Genomic DNA, 23,055 nt, shown 5'->3' on the forward strand with positions numbered 1-23,055 from the left:
TGATCGAATGCAATGAAACTTTTTGGGCACTTTCCAGGAGGAGGTCGGTAACTCCCTTACGCCGAATTAACTTCACCTCCCTACTCGTAACAAGTGCAATAGGAAATGGAAATGAGAATTTCTATAACATTAAATTTTGACAATGACACATTCTATAATTTGCATTTTGAAAATACAGAATAAAAATTTAGCTTTATTAAGTTTGATGAATTATTTTTGACTATACATATTCAATATTTATTTAAAGTAAAATTTCAAGTACAGGATGAATCTGAAACTACTTCATTTAATAATTAATTAAACATGTCTTATTCTAATGGAATTTATAATGCTAATTATTATCTGTTTCTTTAATATGATTTGATTCAGAAAAATTGTAAAATCCATAACTACTACAGTAGAGAGTCGTTAATCGGAACGCCGGTAATCGGAACGATTTTCAGTCGAACTGTGTCGTACTGAATCGAACGTTTTTGATACTAGATTTACTTCTAAAGTATAATTTTCATGTTTTTATATTCTTCAATATATTTATTTTGTTTGTACAAAATAAAGAAATAATTTTTAACGATACAATAGCCTCGATTATTATTATAAAAATTTTCATTAGGCTTAAAATCGACGAAAATTCAACACGAAGCGACACGCAACGGAGAAAAATTTGAACATCGGACAGATTAATGTATTTTTTCGTACATAATGGATAATCGGAACAACCCCAGTCCCCAATTGATTCCGATTTTCGACTCTCTACTGTACTATTGTTACAAAAGTGATTTTAACACCAAATACATGATTGATCCTTGCATTTTGTAAAGAAATATGTATATTTTTCCAACTAAACAGATGGTTCTTTAATTATGTAATATTGTACATGGTGTCTGTCCACTATTTAGATAAAAACTATTTCCTGCAATACTTGTAAATATTTTTCTTAAATGTTTATATTCCATAAACCATAAATCGTTTTAAAAACTGTTTTGAAACTCACTGTCTCTTTTAACATTTCTTCCATTGAATAAATACGAAGCCTGCTTCCTCTGTCTCCATCCAAATGAATTCCATAGCTTAAAATGATAAAGATAAAAGAATTTAAATTAATTTTTTTTACACAAATATATATAACTTAAAGATGATTTCTATTCTTAATACTCTTTTGGACTTACACGTCCGGTGCATGAATGGCAATAACATTTCCTGCATAGAACAATCCGTCTTCCATCATTAATACACGCTGTTTATCTTGCAATTTTTCTGCTGTCATGACACAAGATTTGGCTTTTGCTATTGCATCTGTAATTGTCAAAGTAAATATTTATATGAAAACAATTTAAACTAATTTTTCATAGCATATCATTAGTTTTATTATAACACTTTTCAAAATTACTGTATAAATAGTAAAAATGAATCTGTCTTCATGTAGCTTGTTATTTTGACATCTGTAGAATTTTTATGTTGGTAATACAGCAAAGAATAATAATGGATTTATATTTATTCATTATTATACCTTAAAAAAGCTAACAGAGAAACACCCTTTTGCATGAGTTATGCAGTAATCAGACAGGTTTATATATGATTGCAGATGTGGTCCTATTGCATGAAACATAATGCCAATATTTTATACAAAGGCTCACACAGACTCAATATGTTCAAACATTCAATATATCTTGTGTCAGGCATGCCTATATGATGCAGTTTGAAAAAAGATGCATCATCGGGCCGAAGGAATCGGGAGTGCCATTTTGCCAAATTACTTGCCATACGAGGCTTTCTGACCCGATCGTTGGGAACAGTAGATACAGAAGAGAAAACATACATGACAGGCAGGCTCTGGACACTGCAGATAGACCACCAGAAGAGATTGATCACGACACAAGCACGAACAACTTTGACCATCATTCAGAGACGGGTAGAAGCTTCACTACAGAATGTCTTATCATTGGCATGTGATTAGCAGGGGCAAATTTGCAAGCTACGTGAGCTGACTTTTCTAAATTAGATAATTGCTGATAATTTCGGCCAAATACAATAGTTGTACTGTATTTCCTCAGTGTTTTTCCTATCTAAAATTATAATAAAATACAGTAGAGCGTCATTTATCCGAAAGCCGATCGACCGAAACGTCGGTTAACCGAAAGTGTTCCAGTCGGACTGTGTCGTGCCGAATCAAACGTTTTTGATACTAGATTAACTTCCAAAATATAATTTTTTTGTTTTTATATTTTTCAATATGTTTATTTTGTTGTACGAATAAAGAAATGATTTTCAACGATACAATAGCCACAATTATAATTTTAAAAAATTTACGTTAGGCTTAACATCGACGAAAATTCAATGTGTAGCGATATGCAATGGAGAAAAATTTCAACACGGGGTAGGTTTTTTTGTACACAATTGGTTATCTGAAAAATAAGTTATTTGAACAACCCCGTCCCTAGTTGATTCGGATAAATGATGCTCTACCGTATTTGATTATAATGTAATGTTAACTTAAAAAATTATAAAAACATTGAATCACTTAAATGATTTGCATCGTTATATATGAATTTAAAAAAAAATGAAAACAAACAATTGCTGGATTGAAAACAGGCTGAATAAAAAAATTTATTACTTATTATTGTTTTGTTGTTAAAAATATTGATTTCTTTAATGCCCATCATTCAGTTTGTTTTCTTGTCTGTAATTAATCTTATTATAATTTTAAATGAATTAGCTGTTTAATTTTTGATACTGATCTAACAGATTGAAGATGCTAGTATTTTCTTGATGAGAATTAAAATCTGACAATTTGCAATAATTTAGCCCCCTTATTTTTAATATATAGCTGAGGTTTCAAATACTCTAATGATTATCTAATTAAATACTAGAGTTTAATTAAATAGTAGATTAAGATTTTAAGCTTTTTCTCTCTCTTTTTTTTTTTTTTTTTTTTCAAGTTTACATCTCTCATTATAATATCCATGAGAATGGGTTATAGATTAATTGTATAACTTTTAAAAATTTGATTATTTTTGATGATCATTCGTTAAATAATGCAAAGACAGTTAAAAACATCATTTTTAAAACACTGTTCTGCTTGCTTATGAACTTTTTTTAAAGCAACTCTACCGGTAACAGATCCGGAAATGCCCAAAGAGGGGCTTAATTACTCAAAAATTAAAAATATTTGAATGATCCAACAAACTACGTTTGCTGTCATAAATGTTTCGAAATTCAAACAATTATTTTGTCAATAGAGAAGGCTTAAGGCCCTGTGTCCTCCCCTTTTATCACCTACTCCTGTATTTAATTTTGTAACATTTAGTAAAGTCAGCTATTTTAAGATTTTTCAAACAAATATTGACCACTTATCAAAATAATTTTTATAAATAGTCAGAATTACCCATGAAAATGTTTAATGTATGTATTATGTATAATATATGCCATTACTTTATGAGAAATAATCATTGCAAACTAAAAAATATCATACCAGATGGTGTCGGTGGAGGTCTCTTGATCAGGGCACTTAGTGGAGTATCGTCGCTATCGTCGCTGCTGGTGCTGGAACTGCTGTCGCTATCGTCGGAACTGTCCGAATCTGACGACGACGACGAATCCGTACTGCTCTTTTTAACAACAGAAAGTAGCTCCACCTGGTTCTGCTTACTCTGAAATATTTATTGAATCCAATATTTTTATGTGTATACTAAATTATTAAATTAATATCTATAAACCAAAGCACTAATATTTAAAACACAATTGAAGAGTTATGTAATAAATGCAAAAATATGTATTAACTCATATAAAAATAATTTCAAACAGTATTGTTGTAAATCTATTCAACAATTATCTTTTTTTTAATAAAATCACTTCACTACGCATATATTCATTAAGTATAATTTATCCATACAAAATTCCTTTGTAATTTATGCTTTAATGTATTATTTTTATTAAATGTTTTTGGAATTTTAATAGAAATAAAATTATTGGAATATAAGTTAAATTATAATCCTTAAAAATTCATATTTTTCATCAAAAAGAACAAATTTTTTCAAGATTTCATATGAGCTATATATATATTGCATTTATTCATATTAAATAATAAAAAATAGATATACACTAGGTGCCACTTATTGTAATCACTTTGGAACTAGCCTATTGACGATGATAATCAAGTGATAACATTATGCAATGAAAGTAATTAGACCACAATTGATGAAAATTCTAGTTTTATTGAATCACACAATATTAAAACATTTAAAATTCTTATAACAAATATCTGAATAATTATTGGAGGATCTAAACTGTCTTCACGTTGATTTTCTTGATTTCATCACACAATTCTTCGGTAACAATTTGGCATATTTCTGATGATATATCATAGCGGACGCTGGAATTTCATTGTCAACTGCCAACCAATTTTTAAACTTTTCTTTTGGTGTATCTTCATAGTGTTATTTACTCCTCTTCAACACACACAACTTCATTTTCTCTGTTTTTATAACTTTTTTAAAACAATTGTCAATGGTCTTCTCAGACACTTGACCCCTTGACATTGCTGAATGATATAGTATGTCAAATATGGCATCTATTGCTAAAAGAATTTCCCTATTTGTTTGTCTTTGAATAGCATCTAGTTCTCTAAAATCTTGCATACAACTTATTACTCCTATACGAACTACACTTGTACAAATGTCAACTCTAAAACCATCTAATGCAGTAAAACTTTCTTTATTCAAATGTTTTCAATCATCTTAAATGATCTTTTTCCTAAAGAAGATTGTTTAAGATGACTGAAAACATTTGAATAAAGAAAGTTTTACTGCATTAGACGGTTTTAGAGTTGGTATCTTCCATACATTTTATTTCTGTAGTATACCTTTAAATTAGATATGATTCCTTGATTGCGTGGCTGAATCAGTGATGTATTAGCTGGAAAGAATATTATTTTAATGTTGAATTTTAATTAACACACAATGTGCTGTATAATTGTCTAGCAAGTCAGCAAAACAATCTTTTGTTTCTAGTTTATATCCCTTTTAACCAAATGTTCGGTTCTTATTCGGGAATTTCCATTTAAATAGTAATTTTTCACATCCTTAAAACAGCTAGGATTTTTACTTTTTCTAGCAACTAAAAGTCTTTGTTTCTGGCTTTGCATATTAGCACAGTTAAGAATTGTAATATGTTCCTTCAGTTATATAAATTCTTTAGAACTTTCATGTTTAAACATAAATATGACTTAGACAGCATTTTATTTTTGTGCACTGCCATCTGCATTGTAGATATCCTTCAGTGAATATTCAGCAAGAATTCATAACCGTTCTGTCTTTATTCACAACTCAGCTGGTGAAGAATCAGAACTTTTCTCCTCCTCCATCTGTATACAACAATGTTCTCCATTTTCTCCACTAGCTGAACCATTCAGTCATTTCCATATTTTTAGCTACTTTTTCTACTTTATGATGCATTAGTGCCCATTAACAGCTTCAAAGCTAACCCAATTTCATTGTCTTTTCTGGTTCAATTTCTCTTGCAAACCATGTTCTTATTTTTTCCTGCTGCCTTTCTACTTTGATAAATTTATCCAAAATAGAAAGGCAGCAGCTCCATTTATCGAAATCTTGCATAGAACTTGCTGTAAAATTTTTAACCGTGCAGAACATTGACATTGACTCATTTTTGGTAACAGCATTCTAAAATTTATCTTTGAGGCATAAATCTTTGCATTTCTTATTTGCATCTATTCTACTAAGAGGTACAGTACAATACTGTATTGTACTTCTTAGTATAATAGTACTATACTGTACTGTGCTTTAAACAGTAACTAAGATTGCAGTCTTCAAAAACATACAGTGAGCCTATAAATAAAGTAATGAGTGCCAGAAATCAAAATTTAAACTACAGTAATGTATACGGTATTGAATGCAATATTAAAACAAACATTTAACGTATCAAGATTAAACATCTTATACGATTGAATGATCGTTTTAAATTGATTCTGACCATTGTGGTGATGTTTTTTATTGGAACAATATGACTTACAAGCATTAATGCTTGTAAGTCATATTGACAAGTTTGAATTTACTTAGTTGCTAACCATCTAAGTAAATTCAAACTTGTCATTAGTAATGTAAAGCTTATTATGATAATAATAAGCAAAAGTTTTGTAACATTATTTAATATACATGTTGATTCCGAGATATTAGAAAACTGATTACAATAAGCAGCACCTATTGTATCATTATTTTTGAAAAATTTATTTTTCTAGAGAAATATCAATAAAATACCAAAAAATGTAGGAATAAATTAGATCAGGGGTAGGAACCTTTCATTGTTAGGACAAATGTTACTTGATGGAGACTTCATAAAACTACATGCATAATTTAATTAAAATATATTCATTTCTTTTTTTATCTCTAAAAAGAACTGATCTGTATTTCTTGAATTATATAGGTTCTAATAGTTTCAAAAGATTCATTAAATTTTAATATAAAGTTTAGTTTTTTAAAATGATGCTTCATTTATATGAATTTCTACATGTAACTTAAATGCTACTATATTGTTGTGTTATTATTATTTAAGTAAAAACTAGAAATATTTTTACTGTGTAACTTAGTGATTAACACTTGAAACCCCAAAAAGCAGAAAACTGGTGCTCTTTCGCAAATTAATAAATCAAAATGAAAAAATTATAATGTTCAGAAATCATGAATTAAGAATTATGAATTTGCGATTTTAATTAATTTAAAATGCTATGCACCATTTGAGAATGGTTCGGAAGAAATTAAAAAAAAAAGGTTCCCCATTTTGGATTAGATAATTTGGAAGTGTGCACCTGTTTCAATATTTGCACCATATCCCTGACTCGTATTCCTGTTAGCATGGAAATATTTATTGTTCCTGTTGTTACATGAACAAAACTATTTCTATAAATAAACAATAAAATAAGTAAATGTGTGTATTTTTATTGAAAGTGAGAAAATTCTGTGCCTCCACAAGCATTTTTGCACCCCCTCTTTGGTCACACACCACTGAGATAATTGATTTCCTGTTGCTGGATGTCATGGTAATTTCATGATAGATATTTTATCTGAAAGAAATATAATAGTCTTTAAAAGCAAGTATTTAAAAAGAGAATCTGATGCATATCTCCAATTAGAAATTAAATATGTAATATGCTATTAAAATTTTGTTATATTCTTTCTTAACTAATTCAGACAACACTGGCACCATTTTATATAGAATATACATTAAAACTTCCTAGTTTAGGCAACCAGTTCTTTAACATTTAAAAGAAGTTTAAAAGTTTAACATTTAACATTTCTTTCTAAAAGAAACATTTTAGATTTTTTTATATGCTCAAACAAAGAATGTTAGTTGCAAATACTATAGGATTGAACGAGATTCAAATGTAAAAATGATACATTTATTCTGTTGGTAAACCATATTTTACTTTAGAATTTTGTTCAATCTTATGTATTTGCAACTGTCATTCTTTGTTTGAACATAGTTACGTAAGTTGACAATGATCTATAAAAAGATCTAAAACATTTCTAATATTAAAGAACTATGTGCTCCCTGAACTAAGCAGCTTTGATGTATATTCTATATATTCTTTCTTAAATATTAAGATTGATCTTTATAATTAAAGAGCAATATTTTTTTTTTTTACATTAAGTCTATAACAGCCAAAAAAATCAAATGTAAAAGAAAACAATGAGCTGATTTTACAATTTAAAATGTATATAAATATAATATAAATTAATCTGGCAGTTTAGACTTTAAACTATATTAAAGCTAACTTTGATTAAGTAAAATTTGGATATCTAATTAATTATGAATGTAATTAAATAATTTAGAAAATTCTGGAAGAAAAGATTAATCTGGATCAGTAATATTATATAGTCTAAATAGGGTAGTGATAGAGGGTCCAAGTAGCAAAATTGATAACAATCTGAACAGTAAGCACAAGTTGAGAGTTCAAGTCCTGTTCCTGATTGATTTTTTTCTTCTAGAATTTCCAAATTACTTTTGAATTTAATTATTAATCTTTATACAAGATGGAAGCTGAACCATCTATATTTAGTCCAAGTGTATAGGAATGAGAGTGGCTCTTCCCGAGAGAAAATCTAAGTGAAACATTATTTATCGGTATGTCGTACTCTCCGTAATGTTTAAAAAATTGCCTTGTTTTTTTTTCACAAAGAGAAAAAATAAACATTTGTATGGGAGTGGAGAGATAAAATAGCTTTTGTCGAATCATGTAGTAAGTGTGGTTATCCTAGAACAATAGTTCTTAAATTGCCAAGCACACGTCCCTAAGAGTATGAGATGCCTTTAGTATAAAATCTCAAATCCCAGAAGAGACGTTTAAAAATATATTTTGTGCATTTTTGTTAATAATTAAATGTGTTTTTTTGTCTAGCAAATAATACTTTTGAGCCCTTCCCAAAAAATGAGAATTTCGACACTACTGTTCGGGGCAAATTCGGATATTTAATTAATTAAAATTAGCTTTGATATAGCCAAAAAATTGTCCGACAATTTAGACTTAAGTGAGGCTAATGGATCAGATTTTGGTTATACTGTTATGCTTACAATTAATTTTACATTGTCTCGAATTCATTATCAATTTCATTGCTTAAACTTTTACTGCATCAAATTGCTTTATAAATAATTATGACTTATTTTAAAGATTATTGTAAATTTTTAAAATAAAAGATTAGCATAAATTGTAACATTATAATTATTTCAGGCAAACTTACGTTCGTCTCGAACATTTAGATAATATGCTCAAGGTATGAATATATTATCTAAATTTATACGTAAAGAGTATTAAATGTACAGAAAATTTTAATATAAAATTACAAAAAATTAAAATTAATATTTTATAGATTTTACTGCCATCAATAATGGCTTCAAATTAGAACCTAAATGTCAGCTCGTCGAACAAAACCAGGTAGATAAGGCAATATAACATGAGGGTATCTGCTACAAGGATCCTATATGAGGACTTTCTATGGGAAAGTGATCTCTATTTAAGTTTTGCAAATAAATTCGGTAAAGTTCAAAATAGTCGGCCGTTGGTCGAGCGCAAACTTGAGACCGACATTTGGTAGTTTTATCCACTTAGTCGCTAGTGGGACGGGTATCGATTACTCGGATATTTGTTTAAAATTGCATGCAAATTTAAAAGATACCAAGAAGAAAATCATAAAGGATTTTAAAAACTAGATTAAAGTTTGGAAATTGTTTACCATTTAACTGTTCTTTCTAATGAATTATCATCTTAATTTTTTAAAAGATCAGTTTTGTAAACTAAATTTTTTAATTGGTTAAAATAGAAGAAAAATAAAGTTAAAATTTTTATTTAATGAAACCTATTTTTATCTCGTTATTAATCCATAATCATAAAACTAAATGACTTCAAAAAGGGGGGAAAGGCGGTTTTTAAAATTATTCATTAATAAATCCTGGAAAACTGGAAGAAAACTTAATTAGGAACTAACTGTTTTGTTACAACAATTAAAACTGAAAATGTAAGTTAAATTTATTTATATTTTTGTATATCTTATTATTTTTTGACTACTAAATTAATACCTTTCTTCAAATTGAAGGTGTAAAGAGAATTTGTGAGGAGTTTGGCAAGTTAAAAATATAAACTAACATTATAAAAAAAATTGTATTAGAAGAAGTATTACAGATTGTTCTCTCAAATTCATAATTTACTAGACTTTTAAAAATTGCAAAAATGTTTCAAGATTTAAATACAGTCGAACCCACTTAACGTCACAGTACTGTCACAAAAGTTTTTATCTCTGGCTAAGTAAATGATGGACTTTGGTTAATGTCACTCTGCCTATTAGCATAAATTGGTACTATCGAAGTATTTGCACGCATTGTGGATTTACACATCGAGAAGTTACATATCCTTATTTATGTCAATAAATTAATTCTTTATACTTGATGAAAGTCAATAACTGTTTAAGTTGGTAATTGTTCATTTAAGGAGGAATCTTCTGGAATTTTAATATATTTCTACATTGCATACTCTCCAAAATATAACTCCCATGTAAACGTGCCCACACAAGGCAACATTTCACTCTTATATACTATAATAATTTTTACATATTATAATAAGTAATTGGTTTTCATATTCTTAATATGAACAGTCCATCTTTGTTTAAATTGTAAGAAAAAAATATAAATTAATACAAATTTTGAAAAGTTGGAAAAACAGCATGCATTACCTGAATTATCTTTAGTACCTGGTACAAAAATCTCTGCAGTGTTCAATACTACTTTAGATACTCAATCTGTCATAAATAAAACTACAAGCACGTCAAATCTTGTCTTATTTTAAACATTTTTAAATTTATTTTTCCAATTTTTGTCAAATTGCTGTCTTCCTGGAACATACATATATTGTGCTAAAACACTTCACAAGTTTTCTATACAATTTATGCTATGCACTAGCCATAACCTAACATTCATATGATATTTCTATAATCATAACTTAGTTGATTTTGAAGATTAGGTATTAATGCATTATGCAAAATCTAGTCAGACTATTAATATCAGGTTCATAAGAAAGCAGACATTCTGTTATACTTCCTACTATTTTTCAGATATTTGGCACATGCTGAATTTGTAACATCAATGAATAAAATTCTTCCCATATCTATTATCAAACAGCAGCCTTGTAAAATAAAAAACTAACATAGTTCTTTTTATAAATGTTAATAATCCATCTAACCATTCTTTTTTCTCATCAATAAATACTACTGTTAGCCATACTACTATCTATCTACTATCTTACTATCTACTATCTTACTATCTGTCTGCAACATTTATTTATATCTCCACTGCAGTCTTGCATTTTTATGTTCAACAACAATAGTATTGATCTCTTCATGGCAATGAAAGCTACGTTGAATTTGCCTTCTATCTATAATGTACATTATTTTTCGGAACTCCAGTACTAGCATAAGTGGAGGCATGTCAATATGTAATATTGCTAATTATAATTATAAGTTTCCAATAAGTAAATTCACAAACCTAAACTAGCTGTCTTTTGATGGGATTTTTATAGTTCATAAAATTTTTATTACACCTACATCATGTTCAGTTATTATTTTAAGCAACGAGAGCAGATGTGACACTCCTTACAACTTCCAACTGAAGCATCTTCCATAATTGTCATTCCATGCTCATGCACAACTACTTTATTGCTGGTTTGTTGGTAATTGCATATTTTGTTTTGTTGTAAACCAGTAATATCGTGGAGATTGTATCGATATGGCTATCTCAGCCAAATCCTGTAGAAAAGTTGTCGTGAAGTTGTGCAGAACATCTTCGAAACTGGACTTTCTCATTAATTGCCATTTGCTGGGATTATTCTCTGCTTCGATTTACAGAATATGTTTGCCTCTTGAATGTTCTACTTTACTGCTGGTAGTCAGAGGCTTATATTTGAGGAAAGCGATAAGATTTGCTAAGAGAAGGCATGCCTTACTGAGCAACGTTATTCGGTTGGAGAATTATTTTCTACAACGCAAACCCAGACTTCCTGTTCAAGATTAATGCCGGCATTGCCCCATTGGCAAGTGCTATTACAAGGAGGTTCATTAGTCCGATTCCTTTCATATTCCAGCACCATAAATCTTTTTTTTAATGCATTCATTCGGATAAATGGAACCATCAAAGCAGAAGTAATATGGGTTAAAAATGTTCCATTGCTTGGAAAATGTGTGCTACTTTGTAAATTTAGTTTGCATTTTGAATTTTTGCTCATAGATCAGAGCAGAAGGGTTTAAAGCATTAGAAAATGTTTTTCCAGAAGCTTTTTGGGAGTCATCTTTGGCCCTCATCAAAGATGAAACTTATTTTTGCAGGTAACTGATAATGAGAACTTTCTCTTCTTTTCCTACAATTTTTGAAGTATCACACTTGTGACCCTGTAAACTTTAGTATGGGTCTTTTTTCCCTAACGTTGATTCCTAATTTATGCACTGTAATCCTGCTCACAATAAATTTTTTCATTCCCATTTGAATATAGTTACATGATACTCAAATTTGGGTTCTTATCAAATGCTCTTCCAGCTCAAGCCAATTATACTGCAAGAAGATCGGGTAATTTCTTATAAATTGCACTATTTGAAACTTTGCATCTCAATATTATCTGATGCATATGTTGCCTAGTCTTTCCTTCTTCTGCAGAATGTTTCACAGCTTTTTTCTTGTAGTTGCATACTGTTTTATAGTAATAAATGCATTTAGTGAACAGTTCATTTTATTTATGCCCCATTTTGTGAAATTACAGAATAAAAAACTGTCTTCCAAATTTACAAGTATGAGATACAAGCATGTATGTCAGATGTGCACGTGCTTATGTACAAATAAATTTTTAAAATTCTATCCAACTTTTGTTAATTTACATTTTGGATGTGATTTATATGTCTTTTGTCTAATGTTATATATCAAGCATCTTTACATTTGATGCGCATCACTTTATTCACCCTAGTGTTATATATGTTACACTGAATCCAAGAATGTTGTTTTGTGAAATAGGCAAAAACTGGCATGTCAACTGCCAATTTCACAAATTTGACAATATTCCTGCCAAATTCATGAAATAGCCAATTGTGCCATTATGCAAACATTGTAGTGAATTTATGAACTTATACATTTTTGAGAGCTTTCATTTTCATTTACTGTTATTTTAAAGTTTTTGCTGTAAATATGTACTTTTTTCTACTATATCTGTATATGATGCTTAAGTCCTAATGTAGTATGTAACATCTACATAATGCCTTACTAATATAAAGTTTAATACACTTTTTAGTCTACAAACAGACTATTATTATTCTGGACTTATCAAACATTCATTAATAAGGATGAATGAATGAACTTAGAGAAACAGCTTTATTTTCCAGTATGTGTTTTGAGTCGGTATGTAAATGCTAGCTGAAGAAGAGCTTGACTCTTCTTCAGCTAGCATTTACATAAAAATATACAGAAACCAGTCATCTGTACTGAATACCATCATTGGTTGATGGTATTCAGTACGGATGACTGGTTTCTGTATATTTTTATTACAACACAAATGTTTTTGGCATTCTTGAGTGGCCTGCCTCAGTTATTGAATGAAAAACTTAAAGACAAAGAACTGAGCATTCCAAATTATAACAGTAATGTAAAGTTAACATTTAACTCTAAAAAATGTCCAATTCAGTACCAAATCTTAAGCCAAGAGAGTAGAATATTTAATTGATATAAGAAAACTATACCACTATAACTTTATCAGATTATATAATAATCAATTAACTTATTAATTACACAAAAATTATTAACATAAAATTAAAATATGATAATCATTGATTAAAAACCATTTATATTATAATTCTATTTTCTGTCATCTTGCTGATGAAACTGAAACTAATGATGATGATGATATTACCTTTCGTATTTATATGATTAAATTTTTTAAACTTGAGAATATTTATATAAAATGGATTTATACAAACACCATTAGGAAATATAAAATATCATTAAATAATATTCAAGTAAGAAGACAATACTAAAATAAATCATTGCCTAACATTTTCTAAGTCATAATTAAATGAGAACCAAATGTTGGTATCTTACTAGAAAATATAAAATGCTGATTTTGTGAAATAGGCATATTTTGTGAATTTGATAGAAAACTTGGCTAATTCGTGAAATCAGCAGTTCAAGTGCAGATTTCACAAATTATGCAAATTTTTGCCTATTTCACAAAATGAGCACCATTCCTGGATTTGGCACAACATACACATATGGACTATATACTTACAGTATGTATGTATGTATGTATGTATATATATACACACACACATCTACATATATAACACACAAAGAGATACATAATTTCATATTATTAAATGATCAAAATGATCAAGACTTAATCTGCATATCATTTATAACTAATGATGCTGTGTGAGGGTTGGGAGAACTGCGAACTATTTTCCTAATGACAAAGTAACTAGATGACCAATGGGCTCCCATAATTGCACTTTTGTTCTGCTTGGAGACTTACTCCTAGCTCAACCAAAGTATTTGCTGATCACATAATACTATTGGAAGATGCTTGCAAATGCATTTGTAAACTTATATTCCTCTACTAAATTTGAGCCTTGCTTCTGTGCCCTTAAGAGACATTCTGCTATCCCATATTCCAAACACAAACTAATATCTCTGACATCACAGAGCTTGTGGAAAAGAAACTAGAGTTCACAGTTCTCCCTTCACAGACAATTGTTTATTTTTTGTTATTATTATTATTATTATTATTATTAAAAGCTTTATGCAGAAAATTAAATGTACATCTTTATATGCATTCACGTTTACTCATGAATGCATATAAAGATGTAATTATTTCAAACATCTGACATTAATATTTTTAATTCAGTTTTTCACAGTATCAACCAAACTCCAACAATTAAACCGTTGCACAAACATTTTCATCTACCTTCCAGTAGGCATTTTTCAGGTGGAATATTACAATTCTATGATGAAATTCTTCATTTCAAATTGCACACACCACTTAGTAGGTTTGGCACCTGTCTATTGGTGGATGCATGTGACGTCATGTTATTTGCATCAGAAGGAACGTCATAAGAGGATCCTATCATTCTATGAATGATAGGATCCTCTTATAACATATAGAGAAATATGGAATCTACAAGGCTTCCGTAAAGAAATGTGCCATCAACCACAAGGACTTGGCATCGTTCCCACCAGCTCGAAAATTCTATGTTTATCGACACCTATCTGATGACGTTCCTTCTGATGCAAATACCATGACGTCACATGCATCCACCAATAGACAGATGCCAAACTGACTGAATGGTGTGCAATTTGAAATGAAGGATTTCATCATAGAATCGTAATATTCCATGTGAAATATGCCAACTGGAAGGTAGATGAAAATGTTTGTGCAATGGTTTAATTGCTGGAGTTTGGTTGACATTGTGAGTAGTTTTTCATTTGCTTGTATATTCAGTATTGTGTTGTCATCAATTCAGCTTTTAAATGAATTTGTGACAACCTCAGAATCACATTTCTTTAGCTAAAAAAAAAAAAAAACAAAGGACAGGAAAGGCAATCACTAATTAATTAGTGTAAAATCATATGCTTCAGAGAAAGTTATTGAAATGGCATTTGATATCGTTATACAAGGGGCAATGTGAGTGGATTACAGCAAGAGCAAACTATTTGAAACCGTGGCAAGACAAACAACAAACATTTTTGGTTTTTTTTAGACTTTTTGGATACTTCTGAAGAAAAAGAAATAAAAATATGTTTTCATATAAATTGACTGGTAAATCAGAGACTACTAGATTAGTCAGATAAGAACTTTTGTGATTAATTTTGGATTTTTTTCTTGAGCTCAAGTGCATTCAAATTCACTCCTGAAGAAAATTTACAACAAAAGCAGGGTCCTATTTGTGAATAACAAAAGTCATGGGTAGATCAAGGTGAAGCAATGAAAGCTGACTAGCCAACAAATAAATTTTCCTTTATTCTTATTTTTCCTTTATTAGTCTATTTTATCTTTCTCCCTTCTCTCATCTTATTTATTATTTTTGTTTAATGTGCTTAAGTACTGTTCTTGCATTACAAACAATCATTGCATGTGCCTCAAAAGTGCTTGATACCAGAAAATTTATCATATTTTGTAAAATAAGTTTGTTGCAGAATGATAATATATTTATATCAAATTAGTGTTAATTTATCTCATGCACGTAATGAACACTATAAATCTATTTACCACAATATTTTTCAAACAACATGGTATTATTACTTAAATCAAAAGCCAATAAATTAAGTAAGATTTGTTTATACGGAAGATTTATTGGTGATTCAAGAATAATTCTCACATTCAATTATTAATTACCAATATTCAAGATATAGTGATACAATGATTTCATGTGAGACATTTCAACAAGAAGTTTTTTAAATATTATTTTGCATTAACTTGAACTTATCAAATTATTAGAATCTATTTCTACTACATCATTCTAATGAGCTTCAATTTATATGAATAAGCATTTTTAAATGTACATTCTAATTTAAAATATTTAATTTTATTTTTAAGTAACACTGAAAATAAAAATTAAATATTTTGTTAGAAATGTATCCATTAAAACATTGAACATATATAGATTTTGTTTTTATTTTGTACTTATAAAATATATAAAGACAATCATCACAGTTATCTTAAAATTTCCAATAAAACAAAACATTATAAAAAAAAAATCATTATAAATTATACTTGCCTGCACTTTAGATGTCTTTTTAACTGCTAACTCATTTGATTTTTTAATAGGAATTTTCCTTTTAGTTTTCAGAACAGAATCAGAAGTCTTATGATTTAATTTTGCCTAGGAAAAATATTATAAACCAATAAATAGTTATAAATAGTCATAACAAAAAATGAAAAATTACTGACTTTTTTCTGTTATTGTTATTATTATTATTACGCAATTGCAATAACTGAAATTTTGACATGAAATTATTTGTTTAAATAAAAATTTTAAATAACACAAAGTATTCTACAATTTTTATGTATTTATCTTATATTTAAAATTTGCAGTCTTTTACAAAGTTTTCATATTTTCTGCTTATTTTGACAAAAATATTATTGAATAGTATAATAATTATCTTGCTATATATTATACTAGTTTTCACTGTAATTGTTTAGCATAACTCACTAATTTTAATACCTCTATGTACATTTAATACTAATAAATAGAATATCCAGAAAATTTCTGTTTAAATAATATAATAATACTGTAATTCAGATAATCAATGATAAAGTTTAAAAATAATGCATAGAAAGTCTTTTCCAAAACTTCAGTTATATCAATATTTTTAATAAATATAACCAAATTAAAAGATAAACTTATAAATTTTATTAATACTAAAATTAAAAATAACAAGTAAAATGGCAAAGCCATTCTTGGGACGAGACTATGTCTTGGAGAGCACGAGCAACGCATGCGCAAATCTCACACTCGCACCTATTTGTAGAAACAGTCTCAGCATTTTGTATTTTATTTTGACCCAGTCTCGGTCCCCTGAGTACCTACAAGTCTGGTTTATTTTATGTGCACGTGATTTGGGCACCAAATATTCTGTGCCAAATTGCAACTCCTGACATGTACTCCTTCATAACTCTAAGGTGTGCAGCCGTTGACAGCAGTGCGATTTTAGAGACAAGACGTAGTCTCGTCAAAAAGTTCTAAATTTCTCTTATTGACTGTTAATTTTCTAATGATATTTTATCAAATAATTTGAAACATGAGTTAAATAAATATTTTTAAGAAAAATTATTAATTGGTGATAGAATGACTGAATATTTGTAAAATTCAAAAATGGAAGGTTGACTATGGCTCTGGCAAAGAAACTGGTTACCAGAGGTGCAGAATATGTCCAACTGCATGAACAAAATTCAGAAAAAATTAAAACAGTCCTGGAGAAATTTGTAGAATAAAAAAAAGTATTATGATAATAGATGTAAAAATGTTACAATAAAATGAAGCAATGTCTTGACTAAGACTTTAGACATCAATTAGAAAAATTCACCAAAATGCAGGTAAACCACATTTTAAAAGTGAAGTTGGAATGTCGTTTACTGTTTCCAATCAGTTCAGTCACTTGTTATATTGTTATCTATTACATGGTTATGCACTTACAGTAAGAATAAGACGGCTTCATTTACTGAACCATGGTTTTAATTTTTCTTAAAAATCAAAACAAAACTAAACAGAGCTTTCAAAAAAACTTAAAAGTAAATCTGTCTTTATTTGAAAACTATTTTCAACACTAATTAATGGATGATATTTTATGTTGACTTGAATTAAACAAAATAATTACTCATTTCCTCCACAGGAAAAATTTGTAAATTAATAAACTGCATTTAAAAACTTTTTCTGGGCTGTGTTGATTAAATAAAAATTATATCATTTTCTTTTATTTCTCACATTTTTTCATAATTTATTATAAAATAAAAAATTTGTTTCAAAACATTGTAAAATGTTAATATTACAAACATTTATAAGTGTAATAATAGTAATTGTTAATACACATACAGTCAACTCACCTTAAAGCAAACATGGATAAAGTGAATTCTAGCATTAAAGTGAATTTTGACATTACCCTGGCGAAACATCATTGTCAGGATATTAATTTTCATATGATAAAGCAAACAAAAGTTTAACCAAAATTTGTTAAACTGAACTGTAAATTACCTTCACAACCCCCAAGAAATAAGCCTATTTCCAATAATGATTTTATTATTTCATGTCAAAAAGTGTAAAAAGCAAAGTGATAAGCGCTATTTTAAGTAGAATAGATTTTTGTAAATATATTTTATTTTGGTCAACTTCAATTAGTAAACTAATTCAAAATATTATAATTTAGAAATTTCATCTATTAATCCTTAACTCCATAAATTATACCTGGACCCTGAAAACTGTTAATATGAACTTTCAATAAAGCAAACTGGCTCTGTTCTCCTAGCAATTTGTATTTATGCAAGTTGACTGTATATATATATATATAATCAATTTTCCTATATTTATTGCTCTTACAGTCAAGTGTATTCATAATGTCTGTAGAGTGAATCAAAATATTTCACATATTTTGATTCTCTACAAACATTGTAAAAAAAAATTTCATTTTCTAAAATTATTTTTTTTATAATTATATATTTCTAATACCTTTACAACATTATCAGATTTGGACAAGGCAGATAAGGAAAGAGTTGACGATAATGATGACTTTTCAGCTAGTTTTGTGGTTAAAGTTGATATAGTGCGTTTGTTTTTACTTGAACAAGAAGAACTGTTTTCGTATGTTGACTTTACCACACCAGCTTCATGAAGAAAAATTCTTTCACTTCTTCTAATGGACCATACTGCTTCATCAAAAAATGGAACTTTCTTTCCTGGTTTGTCCTTAATACAAAAAAAATTTAAAAAATTCAATTTTAAACTAAAATCTGAAATTTAAATTTTGATAATAGCAAATAATAATCAATTTGACAATACTTTTGTAATATTTTGTTTTTCTTTATTTATTTTTACTGTTTCTGTATTGCCTGTCTTGTAACTATTTTCCTTGGAAGATTTTTCGGATGTTGTTGATTCTATCAAGAATAAATTAAAATTAAAGTATGTCGTAGTTTTTAAAAATATACATTTTGTGCATAATATATACAACTTAGTTTTTTACCTATGACTGTTTCTGCAGTATTTTCTGTTTTAAGTAATTTCGGAACTTCTTCATTTTTATCATCATCTGCAATAACGTAATAATAAATTTTATATTAAGAAAAGGAATAAAGAAACAATTTCAAAAAATAATGTAATTTTAAAAATTATCTCAATTAAAAAAAAGCTTTTTATGAAAATAACCAGCACAATAATCAGTCTTAAAGTCAAATATCAAATTATAAAAATAATATTTAATTTACATGCTTAGACTAATATTTATGTTTTTAATAGAGCTTGAATATTTGAAAATTAAAAGAAGAAATATTAAACTAGATCAGTCTATGATTACAGAAAGAAGATTACAGAGAATAATTTTAATTTGAAATATTTTTGATATTGTTCGAAACTGTCAAGGAAAATGAAATGCTTTCGTCGGCAACGGAACTAAATAAAACTATAGCATCCATCACCAACATCAATAATAGAACAAAAACAGATAATTAGACTCTTTATTTTGTGAATTTTTTGTAAATTCTAAAATATTTTGTTACAAAATATATAACAAATATGCTAATAAGTAATGATATTTAGACTTATTAATTATGCAATTATGTACAAGATATACAATAAGTGAAATAAAATTTATTATGAATACAATAATAATAATGTATATGGTCTTCTCTTTATATTGTTTTGTAAAAATATATCTAGAAATATGTTTTAATATATTACTGATTTAATATATATTATTTGAATGTATTATATTTAAACATATTAGGTAGCCAAATAGTTCAATTAATGTTAACTTGTTTAAAATTAAAATTTAAATTAAAAAAAATTTTTTTAAATTTAAATTTGATTATCTTTTGTGCGAAACAACACTAAAGCAATTTCTATAGTTATATTGCAAAAGAAAAAACGATGTAATTAAGGGTTCAAAAAATGCAGGCAAAATTAAATAACTAATTATTAAAAAATAATATTCTTTAAATTATCTGATACGTGTAAAACAGTACTTAGACTTACTCTTGTAGGCTTTAAAAGGTATATTTTGAAATTTAAAAACATTATTCTAATGCAGTAAAATACTATATTATATTTTTTCAATAAATGAGAGTACTTTTGAGTATTTCAAAAAAAAGTCTGTAGGCAGCCTTGGCTTATTTTTTAAAATTCAGCACATTTTTAATCATCCATTGCATAATAGAATGTGTATAAGTACAAAACATTAAGTACTTCTTTTAGTCTACAAAATCACTTACAGTCAAGTTCCGAACGTAAAGAGTGAAAAAAATAAAAATAATCATAATAATAAATAAATAAATAATTTAAAATATATGCTCTCCACTACAGATTAGTAGTATCTTGCCCTCGTACATAATGCTTTTCCTGTTAGATAGATGACCAGGATGACTATTGCTAACTCCTTTCAGGGAAAAATTTTTAAGCTGAAATAATACGACTTTCAGTTTATTCTATATTCATCGCATTCCATTTTGCAAGCGTCAATGAACCCGATGAAGATCCCGGTGGAGAATTGAAAACATTAGTTCATTAACTTTCGTCGTTTTGTACCGGAAATCTGAAGGTTGAAGAGGTTGTATTTGATCTTATAATAATAAATACTTAATTTTTTCATAAAATAAAATAACAACAGTAGCTAACTTTTAATTGTTTTCAAAAATAAAAAAAATTATTCAATATATAATGTATTAAGTAGCATAAATCAAAAGATGATGTAAATTTGTAATAATATAACTTGCTTATAATTTATTCTCATTCATTAAATAGAAACATGACTTGTGAAATTTACTGTGAAATCAAACCTTGAGAATACACATTGTATCAAGTCCTATTAATGTAATTTTATATTCAATTTGCCAAGTACAATATATTGGTGGTGATGATTTTAGTAATATCTAGTACATAATAAGATGTTTTAATTAAAGTGAATATATAATTGATAAATAATTAATTTAATTTAATTAAGATATCTGGTATAAGGTTTTAATATTTCATTAAGCATATATGATCAATAAGCACAATAGCAACAATAATCATAATGAAAGGATATGTTACAATGTTTTGGCCTAGAATTTTAGAGTATGATGCCACAACCATTATGATGTTAATTTAAAAGTAATTTTATATGCTAAAAACTTTGCTAATAATAATCACTATGTATATATATTAGAAATGCAATGATTATTACAAAAGATATAATAAAATTGAATTTTTAGTAGTTATGATGTCGTACTCTATTACATAAAAAATAAAACTAAACAACAAGAAAAAGAAAGAATAGGGAGATTTATATCTGATCAGAAAATGTATAGTTTTCCAGAATGTGATAATAGAAAATTACTTTATAAATAGCAATCAAAAAATACAAAATATATCATAAAGACATATATTTACTCTTAGATTTTAGAAAAGTCATACACAATTAAAAATATAAAATATAACATAAATACTACCACTCCAACTGCACTTAATATAAAACACAAAAAATACTTTGAAAACCTTTAATATGCAGTTAAAATTATCACAAACAATCTAACGTTCTCATTCAACTTAATTGACCTTCCTCTATAAAAGAGCAAACTGAGATTGCGTGGCTTTGGTTTTTTAAAACGTTCTAAATTTTATTTTTTGGCAATAGAATTTTTTCGAAATAACGATTCTTGTTCGATCCCAAGGAAGGTCAATAAAGTTGACCGAAAACGTTAGATTGTTTGTGATAATTTTAACTGCATATTAAAAGTTTTCGAAGTATTTTTTGTATAACATAAATACATTTATCTTAAGTAAAATAATAACTATTCATATACAAGATTTCTCAACATAATGTGTAAATATAATGTTTTATGATATTTACCTTTTGCAGACTGACTAACTTGTGGAACTTTCTTTTTATCTAAATTGCTTTTTACCAGTGATGTAGTAGTAGTAGCAGATGTAATAGCAGTAGTGATAGTAGTAGTTGTAGTAGCAGTAGTATTAGTTTTAATTTTTTCATGAGATAATGGCAAAGATACTACAGAAGCTAAAATTATGAAATATTATTTAAACATTTTTTTTATAATAATTAAAAAAGTGCTTACAATTTTCTCAACTTACATTGCTTTATGTTTTCAACAGATTCATTAATTGTCTCCGATTTAGAAATGCCTAATAAAAACATTATTATTATTATTATATAAAGAAAATTTAAGCTTTATTATTATAATTTTTAAAATAATATAGGATACCTATTTATAATTATTTTGTCAATACAAAAAAAAAAATACTAATTTACTGAGATCCTGAAAAAGTCATTGTAAAGTGACTAAATTTAAAAAGTTTTTTAGTATATTGCAAATGTTTAAAAACTGTCACTTTCCCAGATTCTGTTATATATAACAGAGGGAAAAGTACGGAGATTGGTCAAAAAATGACTCCTCGGATTTTTACACATTTGGACTCAGAAATGCAAAAACATTTGGGGGTTTTTATGTATGTGTGGATGTTAGTGTGTATATGTGGGAGATGATTCATCTCTTTGAAGCTTAATAACTCCTGTCCTTTTGTCAAAAATTTCTGATATTTTGCATGGAGGTTTGTGAAATAAGAGGATTGATGCTGTTAAATTTTGGTAGCTAAAGATCAATGGGGTGAGGAGATAAAGGGGAGTTGTAGGTTGTATATCAAGTATGGTTGGACTTAATGACAATTTTCCTTGTTATTAGCATTTACAATTTTTTATAAAAACCATTCCTACCCCAAATTAAAATTTATGCCATTTTATAATAATTAAAAATATAAAAAGTTTTTA

The 23,055-nt window shown here is 27.7% G+C and overlaps 1 protein-coding gene across 1 annotated transcript in view; it reads right to left on the reverse strand.

Moving 5' to 3' along the window:
* Window positions 1-23,055, reverse strand: part of wge (winged eye) — a 162,202-nt gene that overhangs the window by 10,323 nt on the left and 128,824 nt on the right. Inside the window, 9 exon segments of the mRNA XM_067282285.1 lie at window positions 992-1,067; window positions 1,167-1,293; window positions 3,470-3,647; window positions 16,302-16,406; window positions 18,747-18,983; window positions 19,077-19,174; window positions 19,261-19,326; window positions 22,120-22,287; window positions 22,362-22,412. Of these exon segments, the coding sequence (XP_067138386.1) occupies window positions 992-1,067; window positions 1,167-1,293; window positions 3,470-3,647; window positions 16,302-16,406; window positions 18,747-18,983; window positions 19,077-19,174; window positions 19,261-19,326; window positions 22,120-22,287; window positions 22,362-22,412 (1,106 nt within the window).

Source organism: Centruroides vittatus, unplaced genomic scaffold (genome assembly GCF_030686945.1).
Source record: "Centruroides vittatus isolate TY-2023 unplaced genomic scaffold, ASM3068694v2 contig_950, whole genome shotgun sequence".
NCBI classification, from domain to species: Eukaryota; Metazoa; Arthropoda; class Arachnida; order Scorpiones; family Buthidae; genus Centruroides; species Centruroides vittatus.